Below are 16,458 nucleotides of genomic sequence, written 5' to 3'. Positions count from 1 at the left end.
CAGTGTAGTTGATGACCATGGCCTTTCCGAACACAGAGGGAGAGTACTTAGGGTTGGACAGTTTGGTGTTGAGGTAGAGTTTGAAGTTGGGGTCGTAGTCCACCTCTTTGTCCCCCAGTGTTATAACCTGCCGGCCCTCGGCTCCTTTCACGTTCTTCTCCAGGACGTTGTCGATCACAGGGTCAATGTACTCATCCACGTCTTGGAACAGGAAGGGAAAGCCATACTTGATGGCCATCTCCAGCTGCTTCAAGAAGTCTGGGTCGTTGAACGAAGAGATCTATGGAAGAGGTCAATCACATACAGTATAAGAATAACATCCAGTAGATGCAGATGTAAAAGAATAATAGTTAGATCCTGTAAAGTCAGCTGATAAAGTTAGCCGTACCTTAAGGTTGAACTTCTCCTCCTTCTTTTTGATCCAGTTGAGAGCTTGCTGTTGGGGGTCGATACACATGGGGAAGCGGCTGGCCCTGGTGGTCAGAATCCCATTCTGGACTGACAGCTCATCTGGAGGAAGGCCCTCTGACCCCCATCTACAACACAGACACCTTTACTCCCTCTCTTCCTCTCACACAGGGACGGAAACACACGCTTTTAAAAAAACGCACTCACAAATGCAAGTATGAATGCATGTACGCACACACACCAACACACACGTACAGACTCTGACCTGCTGATCTCCACCTCGTCGGTCAGTAGGCTCTCCACTCTGAAGGGCTGGCTGAGAGGGATGCCTCTCTCCAACACATCCTTTTCCCACACGTCAAACACCATCTCATTCCTGAAGTCCCAGCTGAATGCCCCCTCGTAGCTCAGGAACGCAGCACAGATCAGGCAGTCGCCTAGGAGACGCACACGACGCTGTTTCAACTCCTCCAGGTCATCTGTCCATCTTTGAAGAGGAAGAAGGAGAGGAAGACGAGAAGAGGAGGAAGAGACAGATACAGAGATGGTAGGGCAGACGTAATTTCAACATCTAGTTTTGGTTTACATTTGGTTGAGTTGTCAACTAATGTGAATTCAACAAAACATTTGACCATGTCATTGGATTTAGGTTAAAAGTTGGGTGAAATGACATGGAAACAATGTTGATTCATATATGGTCCACAGCCTTCAACTGGCTGTAAGTCATGCTGACGTTGATGACTTCTTGCAAATCCAATCAGTTTTCCACGTTGATTCAACATCATCACATTGATTTTTTTTGTTGAAATGACATGGAAACAACGTTGATTCAAATACGGTCCACAGCCTTCAACTGGCTGTAAGTCATGCGGATTCTGTGTGTATATGCACTCCACCGTGCTGTCCTCACCGCTCATTCTCTGAGCCCAGGCCTGAGATGAGTTTGTCAGCAGCGATCAGCCTCCTCTCCATGACCTCAGCCTCCTCCTGCAGCAGCTGCTTCTCCCCCATGGCAGCACTGTACTTGTCCCCCAGCGCCCCCAGCTCCCTCTGGATGGTCCCCAGCTCGTTCTGAATACGCTCCAGCTCACGCTTGCTCTGGAAGAAGTTCTTCTCTAGGCGCGCCACCTGCAACAGACAGCCAGGGGGGTTGAAACGCCACTAACACAACACTGCTCATTCTTAAAGGCTGGTGCCATTTAACTGGCATGGGCCATGTGCTGGATAGTGTTATGCCTATAACATAAACAAAAGAGATTTACGACTATGACACTTCCCCTGTGCCGATCAAAGTAATTTACACTGTTTATACTATCTCTATCACATTTGCCTGGATCACGTTACCTTCTCTCTCTTGGGCTTGATCTCCCTGGCGACGTCACAGTAGCCCATGACAGCCTCCACAAACTTGAGCATCCCAGAGCCAGCCTTACTGATGGCCTGCATCTCCTCAAAGCTGGTGTTCAGGTTCTTCAAGAAGCCTGGCCAGGGGAAACACAGGGCAATAGAGTGAACATATACAGGTAACTGCGAAAATAAAGAAAACACTTGAGTAAATGAGGCTTACAAAGTATATTGAAATCAGGTGTTTCCACACAGTTCCTGAGTTAACTACGCAATTAACATCCCATCATGCTTAGGGTCATCTATACATATGCCCAGTTGCCCATGAGTTTGGCTACCATGGCTAGAAGAAGCCACAGGGGTCTCAAAGGAACATAGGGGATTTAAAGTGTGTGTGCGTGTCTCAGTCACCACTCTCAACCCAATTGAACACTTATGGGAGAGTCTGGAGCTGCGCCTCCACCACAAACACCAAATGATTTCTGTGGAACAATGGTGTCGCATCCCTCCAACAGAGTTCCAGACACTTGAAGAATTTACGCTAAGGAGCAATGAAGCTGTTCTGGCGGCTCATGGTGGCACAACACTCTATTAAGACACTTTATGATGGTGTTTCCTTTATTTTGGCAGTTACCTGTATCCATGTATTTGCTATTTGAGGGCTCATGCTGCATATTAAAGTTGCATTACGGATAAAGTTAGACCTATTGTTGTACTGTTTCAGAGTGAAAACCACAGAACAGAAATGGCCTACCTACCTCTGACAGTCTTGACCTGGCTGGGGTTGATGGCATCACAGTCCATCTCCATCAATGCACGCAGGAAGTTGCCCTCTGACATCATGCTCTTGGCTGACTTCCAGCTGATCTCCTTCTGGCCTCGCATCACCAGGATGCACTCACACACCACCTGCACCTGTTTGGGCGGCTTGGCAAATGATCTGCAAGGGTTGACGCGCCAGACGAGTGGACAGAAGCACAACCAAAGAGACAGGCACAGGAAAAAAATAATCAATGAACATGAATGGAGCTCTAGGGCAACAACTTTTGTTAAAGCTGGAATCCGCATAAGGTGAAACAGCACCACTGTATGACGTAGCGCCTTGGTTATTATTTTCTTTTGTTGATGAAAAAGAGGAGAGGAACATCTGGCAATCTGGTAATTTAGAAAAAAATCATGCATGTAATGATGTCTGAGGGGGACAAAACTGTTCGTTGTCTGAAATAACTTATTTGTTGTTGTAATATCACAAATGGACATCGCAGTTTCACCAAGTACAAATTGCTGCTTTAAAGGAGTCAAGCGGGAAAAATATTTGTTTTGTTTCTATCCATTGGCCAATCCTACACCTCTCCAAGGAGGAAATATACAGTGTCTCAACACAGCACAGCACAGCAAGATCTATAAAACAGGATTTACAGTGTCTTCAGAAAGTATTAACAGCCTGAATTTAAAAAAATATTAAATTGAGATTTTGTGTGACTGGCCTACACACAAAACCCCATAATGTCAAAGTGGAGTTAAGTTTTTAGAAATGTTTACAAATTAATAAAAAATGAAAAGCAGAAATGTCTCGAGTCAATAGGCATTCAACCCCTTTGTTATGGCAAGCCTAAATAGGTTCAGGAGTTCAAATGTGTTTAACATGATTTCTGAATGACTACCTCATCACTGTACCTCACACATACAATTATCTGTAAGGTCCCTCAGTCAAGCAGTGAATTTCAAACACAGATTCAACCACAAAGACCAGGGAGGTTTTCCAATGCCTCGCAAAGAAGAGCACCTATTGGTAGATGGTAAATATAACAAAAGCAGACATTGAATATCCCTTTGTGCATGGTGATGTTATTAATTACAATTTGGATGGTGTAGCAATACACCCAGTCACTACAAAGATACAGGCGTCCTTCTTAACTCAGTTGCAGGAGAGGAAAGAAAACTGCTCAGAGAATTCACCATGAGGCAATGGTGACTTTAAAACAGTTACAGAGTTTAATGGCTGTGATCGGAGAAAACTGAGGATGGATCAACAATATTGCAGTTACTCCACAATACGATCCTAAATGACAGTGTGAAAAGAAGGAAGCCTGTACAGAATAAAAGTATTCCAAAACATGCATCCTGTTCGCAACAAGACACTAAAGTAAAACTGCAAAAAATGTGGCGTTATGTTATGCGCAAATCCAACACAACACTGAGTACCACCCTTCATATTTTCATGCATGATGGTGGCTGCATCATGTTATGGGTATGCTTGTCATCGGCAAGGACTAGGACGTTTTATAGGATAAAAATAAACCGATTAGAGCTAGCTAAGCAAAATTCTAAAGGAAAACTGGTTCAGTCTACTTTCCAACAGACACTGGGAGACAAATTCACCTTCAGCAGGACAATAACCTAAAACACCAGGCAAAATATACACTGGAGTTGCTTACCAAGACAACATTAAATGCTCCTGAGTGGTCTAGTTACAGTTTTGACCTAAATTGGCTAAAAAATCTATGTTAAGACTTGAAAATGGCTGTCTACTAAGGATCAATCAACTTGACAGAGCTTGACGAATGTTTTAAATAATAATGTGACAATATTGTACAATCCAGGTGTGCAAAGATCTTTGAGACTTACCCAGAAAGACTCACAGCTGTAATTGCTGCCAATTCTTGATTCTAACATCAAGATACAGTTGAAGTCTGAAGTTTACGTACACCTTAGCCAAATACATTTCAACTCAGTTTTTCACAATTACTGACATTTAATCCTAGTAAATATTCCCTGTTTTAGGTCATTTAGTATCACCACTTTATTTTAAGAATGTGAAATGTCAGAATAATAGTAGAGAGAATGATTTATTTCAGCTTTTATTTCTTTCATCACATTCCCAGTGGGTCAGAAGTTTACAAACACTCAATTAATATTTGGTAGCATTGCCTTTAAATTGTTTAACTTGGGTTAAATGTTTAGGGTAGCCTTCCACAAGCTTCCCACAATAAGTTGGGGGAATTTTGGCCCATTCCTCCTGACAGAGCTGGTGTGATTGAGTTAGGTTTGTAGGCCCCCTTGCTCGCACACGCTTTTTCATTTCTGCCCACACATTTTCTACAGGATTGAGGTCAGGGCTTTGTGATGGCCACTCCAATAACTTGATTTTGTTGTCCTTAAGCCATTTTGCCACAACTTTGGAAGTATGCTTGGGGTCATTGTCCATTTGGAAGACCCATTTGCGACCAAGCTTTAACTGATGTCTTGAGATGTTGCTTTAATATATCCACATAATTTTCCTCCCTCATTATGCCATCTATTTTGTGAAGTGCACCATTCCCTCCTGCAGCAAAGCAGGTTATGTCGATATAGAACTTGTTTTACTGTGGATATAGATACTTTTGTACCGGTTTCCTCCTGCATCTTCACAAGGTCCTTTGCTGCTGTTCTGGGATTGATTTGCTCTTTTCGCATCAAAGTACGTTCATCTCTAGGAGACAGAACGCGTCTCCTTCCTGAGCGGTATGACGGCTGCATGGTCCCATGTTTTTTATACTTGCGTACTATTGTTTGTACAGATGAACGTGGTACCTTCAGGCATTTGGAAATTGCTCCCAAGGATGAACCAGACTGACTGGTTGAGGTCTACAATTATCTTTCTGAGATCTTGGCTGATTTCTTTTGATTTACCCAAGAAAGAGGCACTGAGTTTGAAGGTATGACTTGAATTGCATCCACAGGTACAACTCCAATTGACTCAAATGATGTCAATTAGCCTATCAGAAGCTTCTAAAGCCATGACACCATTTTCTGGAATTTTCCAAGCTGTTTGAAGGCACAGTCAACTTAGTGTATGTAAACTTCTGACCCACTGTAATTGTGATACCGTGAATTATAAGTGTGTAAATAATTTTTGGAAAAATTACTTGTGTCATACACAAAGTAGATGTCCTAAATGACTTGCCAAAACTATAGTTTGTTAACAAGAAATTTGTAGAGTGGTTGAAAAACAAGTTTTAATGACTCCAACCTAAGTGTATGTAAACTTCTGACTTCAACTGTATAATATTAGTGTCATCAAGATATATAGTTTTTTATTTTTGTATTTTATTTTTTTTAAATGACAAATCTTAGAATTTTTGACATTGAGTATTTTGTGTAGATCGTTGACAAAAAATTATAATTAAATCCATTTTAATCCCTCCTTGTAACAACAAAATGTGGAAAAAGTCAAGGGGTGTGAATACTTTCTGAAGGCACTGTATTTTCTTTGGAGTGTTGAAATGGAGTTTTCTATGAATTAGGATAAGGATCACGGAAAAAAGCATAGGTCACACTGGGTTCATACTTACATCCTCCTTCAACAGATGGAATAAAAACTCTAAACGTATTCCCAGTGAATGTTTTTGAAGTGTGGGAATGACGTATTTGATTTGTGTTTTATTGTTATATGTTTTTATTGATTTGTGTCTAACCAAAGCTGCCTTCTCTATCTATGAGGTTAGTGGTCTGGACCAAGTGTGTTCAGTTCAGTCTTGCTCCTGGAGGTCTGCTCTGTGTAAGCTTTAAAGCCACTGAGTAACTTGTTCCATTAATCAACATAAGACATTTCCCAAAATCACAATTTGTAATTTTCCTATGACAACATTTTCCTATTTTCCAGGGAGCCAAGGGTCGGGGAAGGGGCCAGATGACAACGTGACACTCCATCAGGACCAGACTGCTGACTCCTGGCCCAGACTGTCTGATGAGTGTAACCACTACATTATGGGTGCCTCCCAAATTACACTTTATTCCCTATACAGTGCAGAGTCAAAAGTAGTGCACTATATAGTGAATAGGGTGCCATTTGTGATGCAACCTCTGTGTAACTTGTGGGACACAAAACCAACCAGGTGGGTGCAGTGGAGCACAGAGGGGGGAAGGTAGGGAGGGGCACCTGATCTCAGTGACGTCAGACTTGTCCAGGCTCTGCAGGGCGATGCGGGCTGCCTCCAGAGCAGGCAGCGCCTCAGCCAATGAGCTCTCAGCATCCCTCTTCTCCACAGCAATAACCTTGTTCTGCTCCTCGATCTCCTTGGCTTTGTCCTCTGCCAGCTTCTTCTTCTCCTCAGCTACACAAGAAGGAGAGTTGTGTTTACTTGTGCTGCCCTGTGGGCTATGATTAGCATGGTATGGGTACAGCGAACGTGTCTAAAAGCTCTTCCCAAATGGCACCAGATTGCCTCTATAGTGCATTACCGTATGAGCCCTGGTCATAAGTAATGCACTAAATAGGGAATAGGGTATATGGAAAGGGTTACATTTGGAACTCAGTCTAATGCTGTGTTGACTGCACTGACCCACGGTGGTGTTGGTGGCGATCTCCTGCAGTAGGATCTCACAGGCGGAGGATTTCTCTGCTAGAACCACCTTTTGTTCTGCCAGCTTGATGTTGAGCTCAGCCAGCTGCACACTGGCCTCCTCCAGCTTATCCAGACCACCCTCCAGACGCTTACACTGAGCTGGGACACCACGTGAGGGACAGAGGGAGACAACTTTACAATCTCTCACACACACAGGCACACACACAATAAAAACACAAATACCACTGCAATACAGCACAGCAGTAGCAGGGAAACCAAGGCCCTTTGATATTTCTCCCACTCTGTGCTCCCTGTTACCCAGGATGTATTGGTCCTTGTCCTCCAGGAGGTTGGCGTAGGTGCTGATGAAGTCCAGGTAGTTCTTAGGGGTGACATAGTTGCTGCGTCTGAGCTTCTGCAGGAACATCTTGCTGTAGTCACCCACCGAGCCGTGCACCATACACACGTGAGCAATTACGGCTGCCGAGTGCCTCTCGGGGATCATCGGACTCTCACCTGTGGCATGACATTAATGGGTTCAGTTGCACCACTATAAAGCTTATATAAACACCCTAATCAGAGTCAGTGATAAATGTATCGATTGTATAATTTTAGTACATTGCAGTGGTGGTGGAAGTGTGAATCTGTGATTCCATACCCAGGAAAGACTGAGCCACAGCATGCAGAGCCTGAGGAGGCCAGGGCAGGAACCAGTCAATACCAGTGTTGTTCACCAGCCCTGTAACATAAATGAGACAAGGAGCAATTACATAAACTCTTCAGACAGTAGACAAAGCCAATTGAACAGTAGTGAAGGGTTGTGTACCTGGGAAGTTTCTGCAGCGTGTCCTCAGGGTGTCTCCCACAGGGGACATTCCCAGGACAATGTGCAGGTTGTTGGCACTCTTGTTGACAAAGTACTGCCACACGCTCTCCTTGGACGGGCCAGAGCCCATCTTTATGGCCTCATCACGGAGCTGGTTCAGCACCATCTCTTTCTCATCATCTGGGAACAGAGCAGGGACCATGCCTGCACACACAGAGGGTTAGTCAGACTGCAGAATCTGGTCCAAAGTAGTGCATTATCTAGGGAATAGGGTGACATTTCGGATGCACACAATGTGTGGGAGCTGGTGTATGCTCAAGTGTTTACCCGAGGTGAGCATATTGTTGATGAGTTCCAGGAAGCCCTCCTCAGCCACGTGGGCATCAGTGAAGAGGAAAATTGTCTTCTTGTCCTCAATGCCCAGCTTCAGATACAGGATCTTCAGGTCCTCACGGAGGTTGGTCTCTGAGTAGCCTCTGCTCAGTGTAATCTCAAACACCTGAAGAGGCAAACAACAGTCCATATAAGAAGGTATCTTTCTGGTGTCTCTTTAAAGGCCTCCTCCCATATGAGCAGTAGCAGATGATGGATGTGTCTCAACTGGCACTCTATTCCCTATATAGTGCACTACTTTTGCTCTGGACAAAAGTAGTGCACTATATAGGGAATAGGGTGCCAGTTGGGACGCAGAGGATGTGTCTGGCTGACCTCGCAGCCTGCGGTGAATGCGGCAAGCTTGGTAAGGGACTGCTTCCCGGAGCCGCCAACCCCCACCAGCAGGGCGTGGCCGCGGTCCATCCTGATGATGCGGTGCACTCTTGTCAGGTGCTCCAGGGCGTCGTCAAACAGAACCAGTTTCATCTTGGTCTTGTTCTCATTGTACTCCTCCAGGATCTCCTACAGAGCAGTGACAGGGGCAGGTCAGCAACGAGACAAAGGCTTGAGACTGGGCAAACAGTAAAGTTGTGATATTTTGAACATATTGAAAAAAGGGTGCCGTTTAATTTTGCCTAGTACAGGTGACAAGGGGCAATTATAAATGTAAAAATCAAACACGTTTGAAAGTCATCATCCCAACTTCTGAGTACCTGGAACAAGGCTTTGGAAGCATCATAGTCCTGTATGTCCTCATAGACTCGTGGCTCAGACTCGTTGAGGGCAGTTCTGTAGTCACCAAACAGGATGGGGTCCCTCATGGCTGACTCCAAGTCTGACTTAAAGTGCTCATCTATCAGGTTCTTTATATGGTCCTGGACCTGAGACAACAAGGGGACAGATGAGATGGAAAACAAGTACAATATAGTAAGAGGAAGTTACTGTAAAGGGATTAATACATTTTTCATGATTAAGTAGAACAGAACCATGCAGATGAACGTACCAGGGCTTTGTCTATTTCATTGATGAGCCTGTCATGGAACACCCTCAGGCACTCGTTCCTCCACACACGCACAAACTGGGTGACCGTTAGAAACCTACAGAAGAGAAACGTTCAGAGACTAAACATGACACAACACTTAACATGGGCTTCTAGGTGTTAGCAACATCTTCTTAACACATGTTATTTAGATTCAACCGAGGGTAATGTTTAAGACCTCTCAGCGTTGGTGAGGACCAGACCGTTGTAGACTCTGGACAGGTCCCTGAGGTTGAAGATGTAGTGGAACTTGGATGGTGTGGGCGGCAGGTCTTTAATGATGTTCTTGTACAGCTCCAGAGTGCAGATAGTCAGCTTGTCACACATCGTCTGAATGCACTCCTCAAACGGCTATGGTTTAAATGGTTAGAGTTCAATCAAGTCATTTCATACAATAATTAATGTGTGGTAATGCTGTTTTTGGTGGTAAGAGCTGCATCTTAAAGTGTGATCGTGCGTCTCACCCTGGTGTGTCCCTTGAGGATGGAGGAGTAGATAAGATGGAGGGAGTCTTCGTCTGGGAAGGGAATGTTGAAGACACTAAAGAGGGAGATGAAACGGGTGTCCACCTCGTTCCTCCCACCTCCTGCCTTGCCCATGGCTGCGATGAAGCCTAGGTCCTTCAGAACTTTGTAGTTCAGCTCCTTCCCTCTGTCATACATGCCTCCTCGGTCCAACAGCAGCTTCAGCAGGGCAATGGGCTGCTGGGTCCCATAATCATCCACCTGATAGGACACAGGTACAATGACATACCAACATACAATCAACCAGACAAACAAACACACTAACCTACATTAACACAGACACACATGTAAAGGATGAAGGTTGAGGGATGGAAGAGATGGTGATGGGGAGCTAGAGAAGAGCAGGCATGTACCTACCCTGGGCATGTTGAGGTCATCCATAAAGACCAGCAGTCTTTTTCCCATGGGAGGGCCGTATATCTCCTTGGTCCTCTTCTCCACGCTGGCCTCAAGGTTCCTCTGGAGGTCCATGGAGGTGGTCCGTGATGAGAAGTTGATGGTCAGCATCATCTGGAGACACAAAGAAGCAACATTAAACACAGTTAATACACATGGTGTTCGTCCTAAATGGGCCCTGCCTCAAAAGTATTGCACTATATAAGGAATAGGGAATAGGTTGCCATTTCAGTGTCATGGGCTCTGTCTGTGTCTCTGTGTCATCCTGTTGTAAACTCACAGTAGTGTCCATGTTGAGATTCTTCAGGAAATTCTGAGTAGTGGCTGTCTTGGAGGTGCCAGACTCTCCCACCAGAACTACAGGCCTCTTGATCTTCACCATCTGCTCCAGTAGCCAACTGGCTCGTGTGGTGTCCACAGTAGGGACTGTAAGAGAGAGAAAGATGGAGATAGAGATTGAGATAAATATATGGAGAGAGAGGAGGGAGAAAGAGGGGAGGTTGGAAACATTTGGTATCTGTAGGAATCCAGTGGATGACTTATTTATTTGTTTTTTGCTGAGCACACATGCATTGATGCTTTACCCAGGATATCGATGAACTTCACATCAGGGCTGTGGACGTATTTGGTGACCAGGGAGCTCCAGGTAACCCACTTCTTCTTGGTCCCATCAAAATGGAAATCATACAGAGTAGGCAGGTAACCTGTGTGAACGGACATCCCAGCCATTCATTTTGTGAATAACTTGCAGTTTTGGGTATCTAATAGCTGAATACAAATTGAAGTATGACTGTATTTGACCGATGGCTTGGATGGTGCCTTGCTCACCTGGAATCTCTCCAGGTCCAACAAGAGCCTTCTCATCATGACCAGTGGTCAAGCTGGACAGTTTCTTTACAAAGTCATCAAATTTGGCCCTTCCGTTGTCCAGTAGGCATGCCCCCAGAGAGCAATACAGCGCCTCCAGGAAGAAACACTCCAGAACATCAGCATCATAGACCTCTGTCTCCAGCAGGGCATCCAGCATCATGGACAACTGAGTCACCTGGACACGACAGACAGACGGGCGGACGGACGGACGGACAGACAGACAGAGAGCGGGGTTATGAACAGGCATCATGAAAATGGACTATAGAACTATAAATGTAGGGTAAGAAGTTTGCTGGATCCAATCTTAGGTAGGTGATACAGAAACTGATTTTGTTGCAGGAAATACTGCATACCTGTTCATGAGATTCAATTTGGGTAAATATAATTAGCAACATGTTATAACACTCATGTTATAACACTCAAGAAGGCCAAGCTGTACCAACCATGTTGAGATCTGTCTGAAGGACGATGGTCTTCAGTTTCTCCACCTGTTTGCCATCAACAATACCCTCCACTATCATGTCGATAGTGCTGGGCACGTACTTTACAAACAGCTTCTCCAGGTGTGGTTGTTCCTGTCCAGGAAAAGACAAGCAAATGCTAGATGAGACATTTCAACATCAATTTTGATAAAGCTGAAAGGATAAAACCTTTATGCATTTTACTGTGTCATGTTCCTTACCTTTGGAGGTCTGTTACTGACCCATTTCTGCCAGTAAGGAGTATAGCGAAGATTTTTGGGGTCCACAAACACCATCCCACAGCGAGAAACTGTAGCAGGGGAGGCATACTGCAGATCTCCAACCTACAACACATGATGGACAAATGTATTTACCATTCGCTATTGAGAAATTCTTCAAGTGATAGTTCACCCAAATTACAAAATGACACATTGACTTCCTCACCCTGTAAGCAGTCTATGGACAAGGTATGACAAATAATCATGCTTTTATTTAGTTTCCACATGCTAACATTTTAGAATTTGTTGCACAAATCCCCTTCAAAAAATGGATTGTGAAGCTCAACAAAGTCACTTATAGATGATTTGAATGTGTGAAAAATGCTAACATGGGTCCCATGACTTGAATGGGATTTGCGCCTCAAACGTGTGTAATTTTGTAATTTGGGTAAACTATTCCAAGTAAGTAAGGTGTGGTCTGAGGAGACTATAGTGATATTAGTGACAAACCTCAAATAGCATAGCACAGTGGTTCTGCAGGCGTATCCTCTCTCCATTGGCCAGGGTGAGCAGCTTGTTATCATCCATTACTGAGTTCATGTTCTCCACCCACAGAGCATCCACATCCCCATCAAACAGGATGTACCTGTAGGTAAGAGTTCATGTGGCAACAAGAGATATACAGTCAGGTTCCAAATTATTGCCACCCTTGATAAAGATTAACAAAAAATACCACATCAAATAAATAATACAAATAATGTGCTTTATTGTATGCTAAAAAAAAGGAAATCATATTATTTTATACTAATACAATTGCTAAGAAAAAGAGATTTTGTTTAACAAGTAAGATTTTTTTCTCAAAAAGATAGGGGTCAAAATGATTGGCACCCCTGTTTTCAATACCTTTCCGTACCTCACCTTGCAAGTGTAACAGTATAATTTTAAACCGTCCCCTCGCCCATACCCGGGCGCGAACCAGGGACCTTCTGCACACAACGACAACAGTCACCCTCGAAGCATTGTTACCCATCGCTCCACAAAAGCCGCGGCTCTTGCAGAGCAAGGGGAACTACTACTTCAAGGTCTCAGAGCAAGTGACGTAACCGATTGAAACGCTATTTAGCGCACACCGCTAACTAAGCTAGCCGTTTCACATCCGTTACACACACCCCCCCTTTGACCTTCCTCCTTTTTCCGCAGCAACCAGTAATCCGGGTCAACAGCATCAATGTAACAGTATAATTTTAAACCGTCCCCTCGCCCATACCCGGGCGCGAACCAGGGACCTTCTGCACACATCAACAACAGTCACCCACAAAGCATCGTTACCCATCGCTCCACAAAAGCCGCGGCTCTTGCAGAGCAAGGGGAACTACTACTTCAAGGTCTCAGAGCAAGTGACGTAACCGATTGAAACGCTAATTTAGTGCACACCGCTAACTAAGCTAGCCGTTTCACATCCGTTACACAAGGATAATGGCACTGAAACTTTTTCTAACATGCTTTATGAGATTGGAGAACACATTGGGAGGGATCTCAGACCATTCCTCTATAAATAATATTTTCCGACCCTAGATATCCATTGTCTGCACTTTAGGACTACCCTCTTCAATTCAAACCACAAGTTTTCAAAGGGGTTCAAGTCCAGAGACTGAGATGGCCATTGCAAAATTTATATGTGGATTTTGATGTGTGCTTGGGGTTATTGTCTTGCTGGACGATCCACTTGCGGACAAGTTTCAGCCTACTGGCAGAGGCAACCAGGTTTTTATCTAGGTACTGGGTAAAGTTCATACTGCCATACTGCATAAACATTAATAAGGACCCCAGGACCAGTGGATGCAAAATAGCCCCATAAAATTAAAGATAAACCACTATATTTTACAGTAGGTAATAGTATTCGGTTCTTTTCTGCTTGTGCATCCTTATTTCCTTACTGGTGTGTGTGGCCAAAGAGCTCTATTTGCATGTTCTCCAACAAATGTTAAAGCCTGGAGTTTGCTAAATGGCATTGGCACTTGGATTAGAACTGGTGCTATGGTCAGATGACATGAAAATAGAGCAATTGTATTAGTGTAAAATAATATCTATTCTGTAATAGTGAAGACATTAAAACGATGAAATAATAAATATGGAATCATGTAGTAAACAAAAAATATAATCATAAGACATTTTATATTTGAGATTCTTCAAAGTAGCCACCCTTTGCCTTGATGATAGCTTTGAACACTCTTGGCATTCTCTCAACCAGCTTCATGAGGTAGTCACCTGGAATGCTTTTTCAATCATCTTGAAGGAGTTCCCACATATGCTGAGCACTTGTTTCCTGCTTTTCCTTCACTCTAAGGTCCAACTCATCCCAAACCAGGTTGGTTGATTACGGAGGCCAGGTCATCTGATGCAGAATTCCATCACTCTCCTTCTTGGTCAAGTAGCCCTTACACAGCCTGCAGGTGTGTTTTGGGTCATTGTCCTGTTGAAAAACAAATGATGGTCCCACTAAGCGCAAACCAGATGGAATGGCGTATCGCTGCAGAATACTGTGGTAGCCATGCTGGTTAAGTGTGCCTCGAATTCTAAATAAATAACAGTGTCACCAGCAAAGCACCCCCACAACATCACACCTAATCCTCCATGCTTCACAGAGATCATCCGTTTACCATACACATGCAGAGATCATCCGTTTATCTACTCTGCATCTCACAAAGACACAGGGTTGGAACCAAAAACTCAAATTTGGACACATCAGACCAAAGGACAGATTTCCATCGGTCTAATGTCCATTGCTCGTAGTTTCTTGGTCGAAGCAAGTCTCTTCTTGTTATTGGTGTCCTTCAGTAGTGGTTTCCTTGCAGCAATTTGACCATGAAGGCCTGATTCACGCAGTCTCCTCTGAACAGTTGATGTGAAGATGTGACTGTTACTTGAAATCTGTGAAGCATTTATTTGGGCTGCAATTTCTGAGGTTGGCATCTCTAATGAACTTATCCTCTGCAGCAGAGGTAACTTTGGGTCTTCGTTTCTTGCATTAAGAAGGAAAGAAATTCCACAAATTAACAAGGCACACCTGTTAATAACCTCTTGAAGCTAGGGGGCATTATTTTAATGTTTGGAAAAATAACGTTCCCAAAGTAAACAGCCTATTTCTTAGGACCAGATGCTAGAATATGTATATAATTGACAGATTAGGATAGAAAACACTATAAAGTTTCCAAAACTGTCAAAATATTGTCTGTGAGTATAATAGAACTGATATTGCAGGCGAAACCCTAAGGAAAATCCAATCAGGAAGTGCCTCTTATTTTGAAACCCTTCTGTTTCTATGCATGCCTATCCTCCATTTAAATGGATATCAACCAGATTCCTTTTTCTCTGGCTTCCATAAGGTGTCAACAGTCTTTAGACATAGTTTCAGGCTTTTATTTTGAAAAATTAGCGTGAAAGATCACATCGCGTAAGTGGATAGAGTGAGTTTTTGCTCTACAGAATAAAGCCGCCATTGTTCCTCCCGCTGTTATTGAAAAACCTACACACATCCGGTTGATATATTATCAAATATATTTTAAAAACTATGTGTGGAATGATTATAAAAAACGTTTGACATGTTTCTGTGAACATTATGAAGACTATTTGGAATTTCCGTCTGCGTTGTCGTGACCGCTCTTTCCTTTGGATTTCTGACCATAACGCGACAAACAAACGTCGGTATTTTGGGTATAAAAATAATCTTTATGGAACAAAAGGAACATTTGTTGTGTAACTGGGAGTCTCGTGAGTGAAAACATCCGAAGATCAAAGGTAAACGGTTAATTTGATTGCTTTTCTGATTTTCGTGACCAAGCTTCCTGAAGTGTACATAATGCTATGCTAGGCTATCGATAAACTTACACAAACGCTTGGATTGCTTTCGCTGTAAAACATCATTTCAAAATCTGAGATGACAGGTGGATTAACAAAAGGCTAAACTGTGTTTTGCAATATTGCACTTGTGATTTCATGAATATGAATATTTTTTAGTAATATTATTTGACTGTTGCGCTATGCTATTCAGCGGTTGCTGACGAAAATCATCCCGCGACAGGGATGGGTAGCGTCAAGAAGTGAATTGAAATGCATTCCAGGTGATTACCTCATGAAGCTGGTTGTGAGAATGCCAAGCGTGCCTAAAGCTGTCATCAAGGCAAAGGGTGGCTACTTTGAAGAATCTCAAATATAAAATAGATTTTGATTTGTTTAACATTTTTTTGGTACTACATGATTCCATATGTGTTATTTCATAGTGTTAATGTCTTCACTATTATTCTACAATGTAGAAAACAGTTAAAATTAAGAAAAACCCTGGAATGAGTAGGTGTAACCAAACTTTTGACTGGTACTGTACATACACAGTGCCTTTGGAAAGTATTGACACACAATAACCCATAATGACAAAGCAAAAACAGTTTTGAAATGTTTGGTAATTTATTTAAAAAAATGGAAATATCACATTTACATAAGTATTCAGATCCTTTACTCAGTACTTTGTTGAAGCAACTTTGGCAGCAATTACAGCCTCGAGTGTTCTTGGGTATGACGCTATAAGCTTGGTACACCTGTATTTGGGGAATTTCTCCCATTCTTCTCGGCAGATCCTCTCAAGCTCTGTCAGGTTGGATGGGGAGCATTGCTGG

At 43.3% G+C, this 16,458-nt stretch overlaps 1 protein-coding gene across 1 annotated transcript in view; it reads right to left on the bottom strand.

Moving 5' to 3' along the window:
* dnah10 (dynein axonemal heavy chain 10) overlaps positions 1-16,458 on the bottom strand; it is a 58,471-nt gene that overhangs the window by 9,560 nt on the left and 32,453 nt on the right. Inside the window, exons 40-63 of the mRNA XM_046347205.1 lie at positions 12,299-12,434; positions 11,792-11,914; positions 11,553-11,684; positions 11,068-11,284; positions 10,824-10,943; positions 10,520-10,665; positions 10,201-10,353; positions 9,784-10,044; positions 9,498-9,670; positions 9,284-9,377; positions 8,994-9,161; positions 8,614-8,802; positions 8,233-8,404; positions 7,906-8,109; positions 7,738-7,818; positions 7,398-7,595; positions 7,077-7,238; positions 6,674-6,848; positions 2,511-2,692; positions 1,753-1,889; positions 1,319-1,536; positions 674-895; positions 389-536; positions 1-280 (exon numbers count right to left, since the gene is read on the bottom strand). Coding sequence (XP_046203161.1) covers positions 1-280; positions 389-536; positions 674-895; positions 1,319-1,536; positions 1,753-1,889; positions 2,511-2,692; positions 6,674-6,848; positions 7,077-7,238; positions 7,398-7,595; positions 7,738-7,818; positions 7,906-8,109; positions 8,233-8,404; positions 8,614-8,802; positions 8,994-9,161; positions 9,284-9,377; positions 9,498-9,670; positions 9,784-10,044; positions 10,201-10,353; positions 10,520-10,665; positions 10,824-10,943; positions 11,068-11,284; positions 11,553-11,684; positions 11,792-11,914; positions 12,299-12,434 — 4,091 coding nt within the window. The remainder of the gene's footprint in view (positions 281-388; positions 537-673; positions 896-1,318; positions 1,537-1,752; positions 1,890-2,510; positions 2,693-6,673; positions 6,849-7,076; positions 7,239-7,397; positions 7,596-7,737; positions 7,819-7,905; positions 8,110-8,232; positions 8,405-8,613; positions 8,803-8,993; positions 9,162-9,283; positions 9,378-9,497; positions 9,671-9,783; positions 10,045-10,200; positions 10,354-10,519; positions 10,666-10,823; positions 10,944-11,067; positions 11,285-11,552; positions 11,685-11,791; positions 11,915-12,298; positions 12,435-16,458) is intronic.

Source organism: Oncorhynchus gorbuscha, linkage group LG04, assembly GCF_021184085.1.
Source record: "Oncorhynchus gorbuscha isolate QuinsamMale2020 ecotype Even-year linkage group LG04, OgorEven_v1.0, whole genome shotgun sequence".
Taxonomy (NCBI): Eukaryota; Metazoa; Chordata; class Actinopteri; order Salmoniformes; family Salmonidae; genus Oncorhynchus; species Oncorhynchus gorbuscha.
Note: the sequence above shows the minus strand (reverse complement) of the source record. Positions and strands in the feature narration are given on the sequence as shown.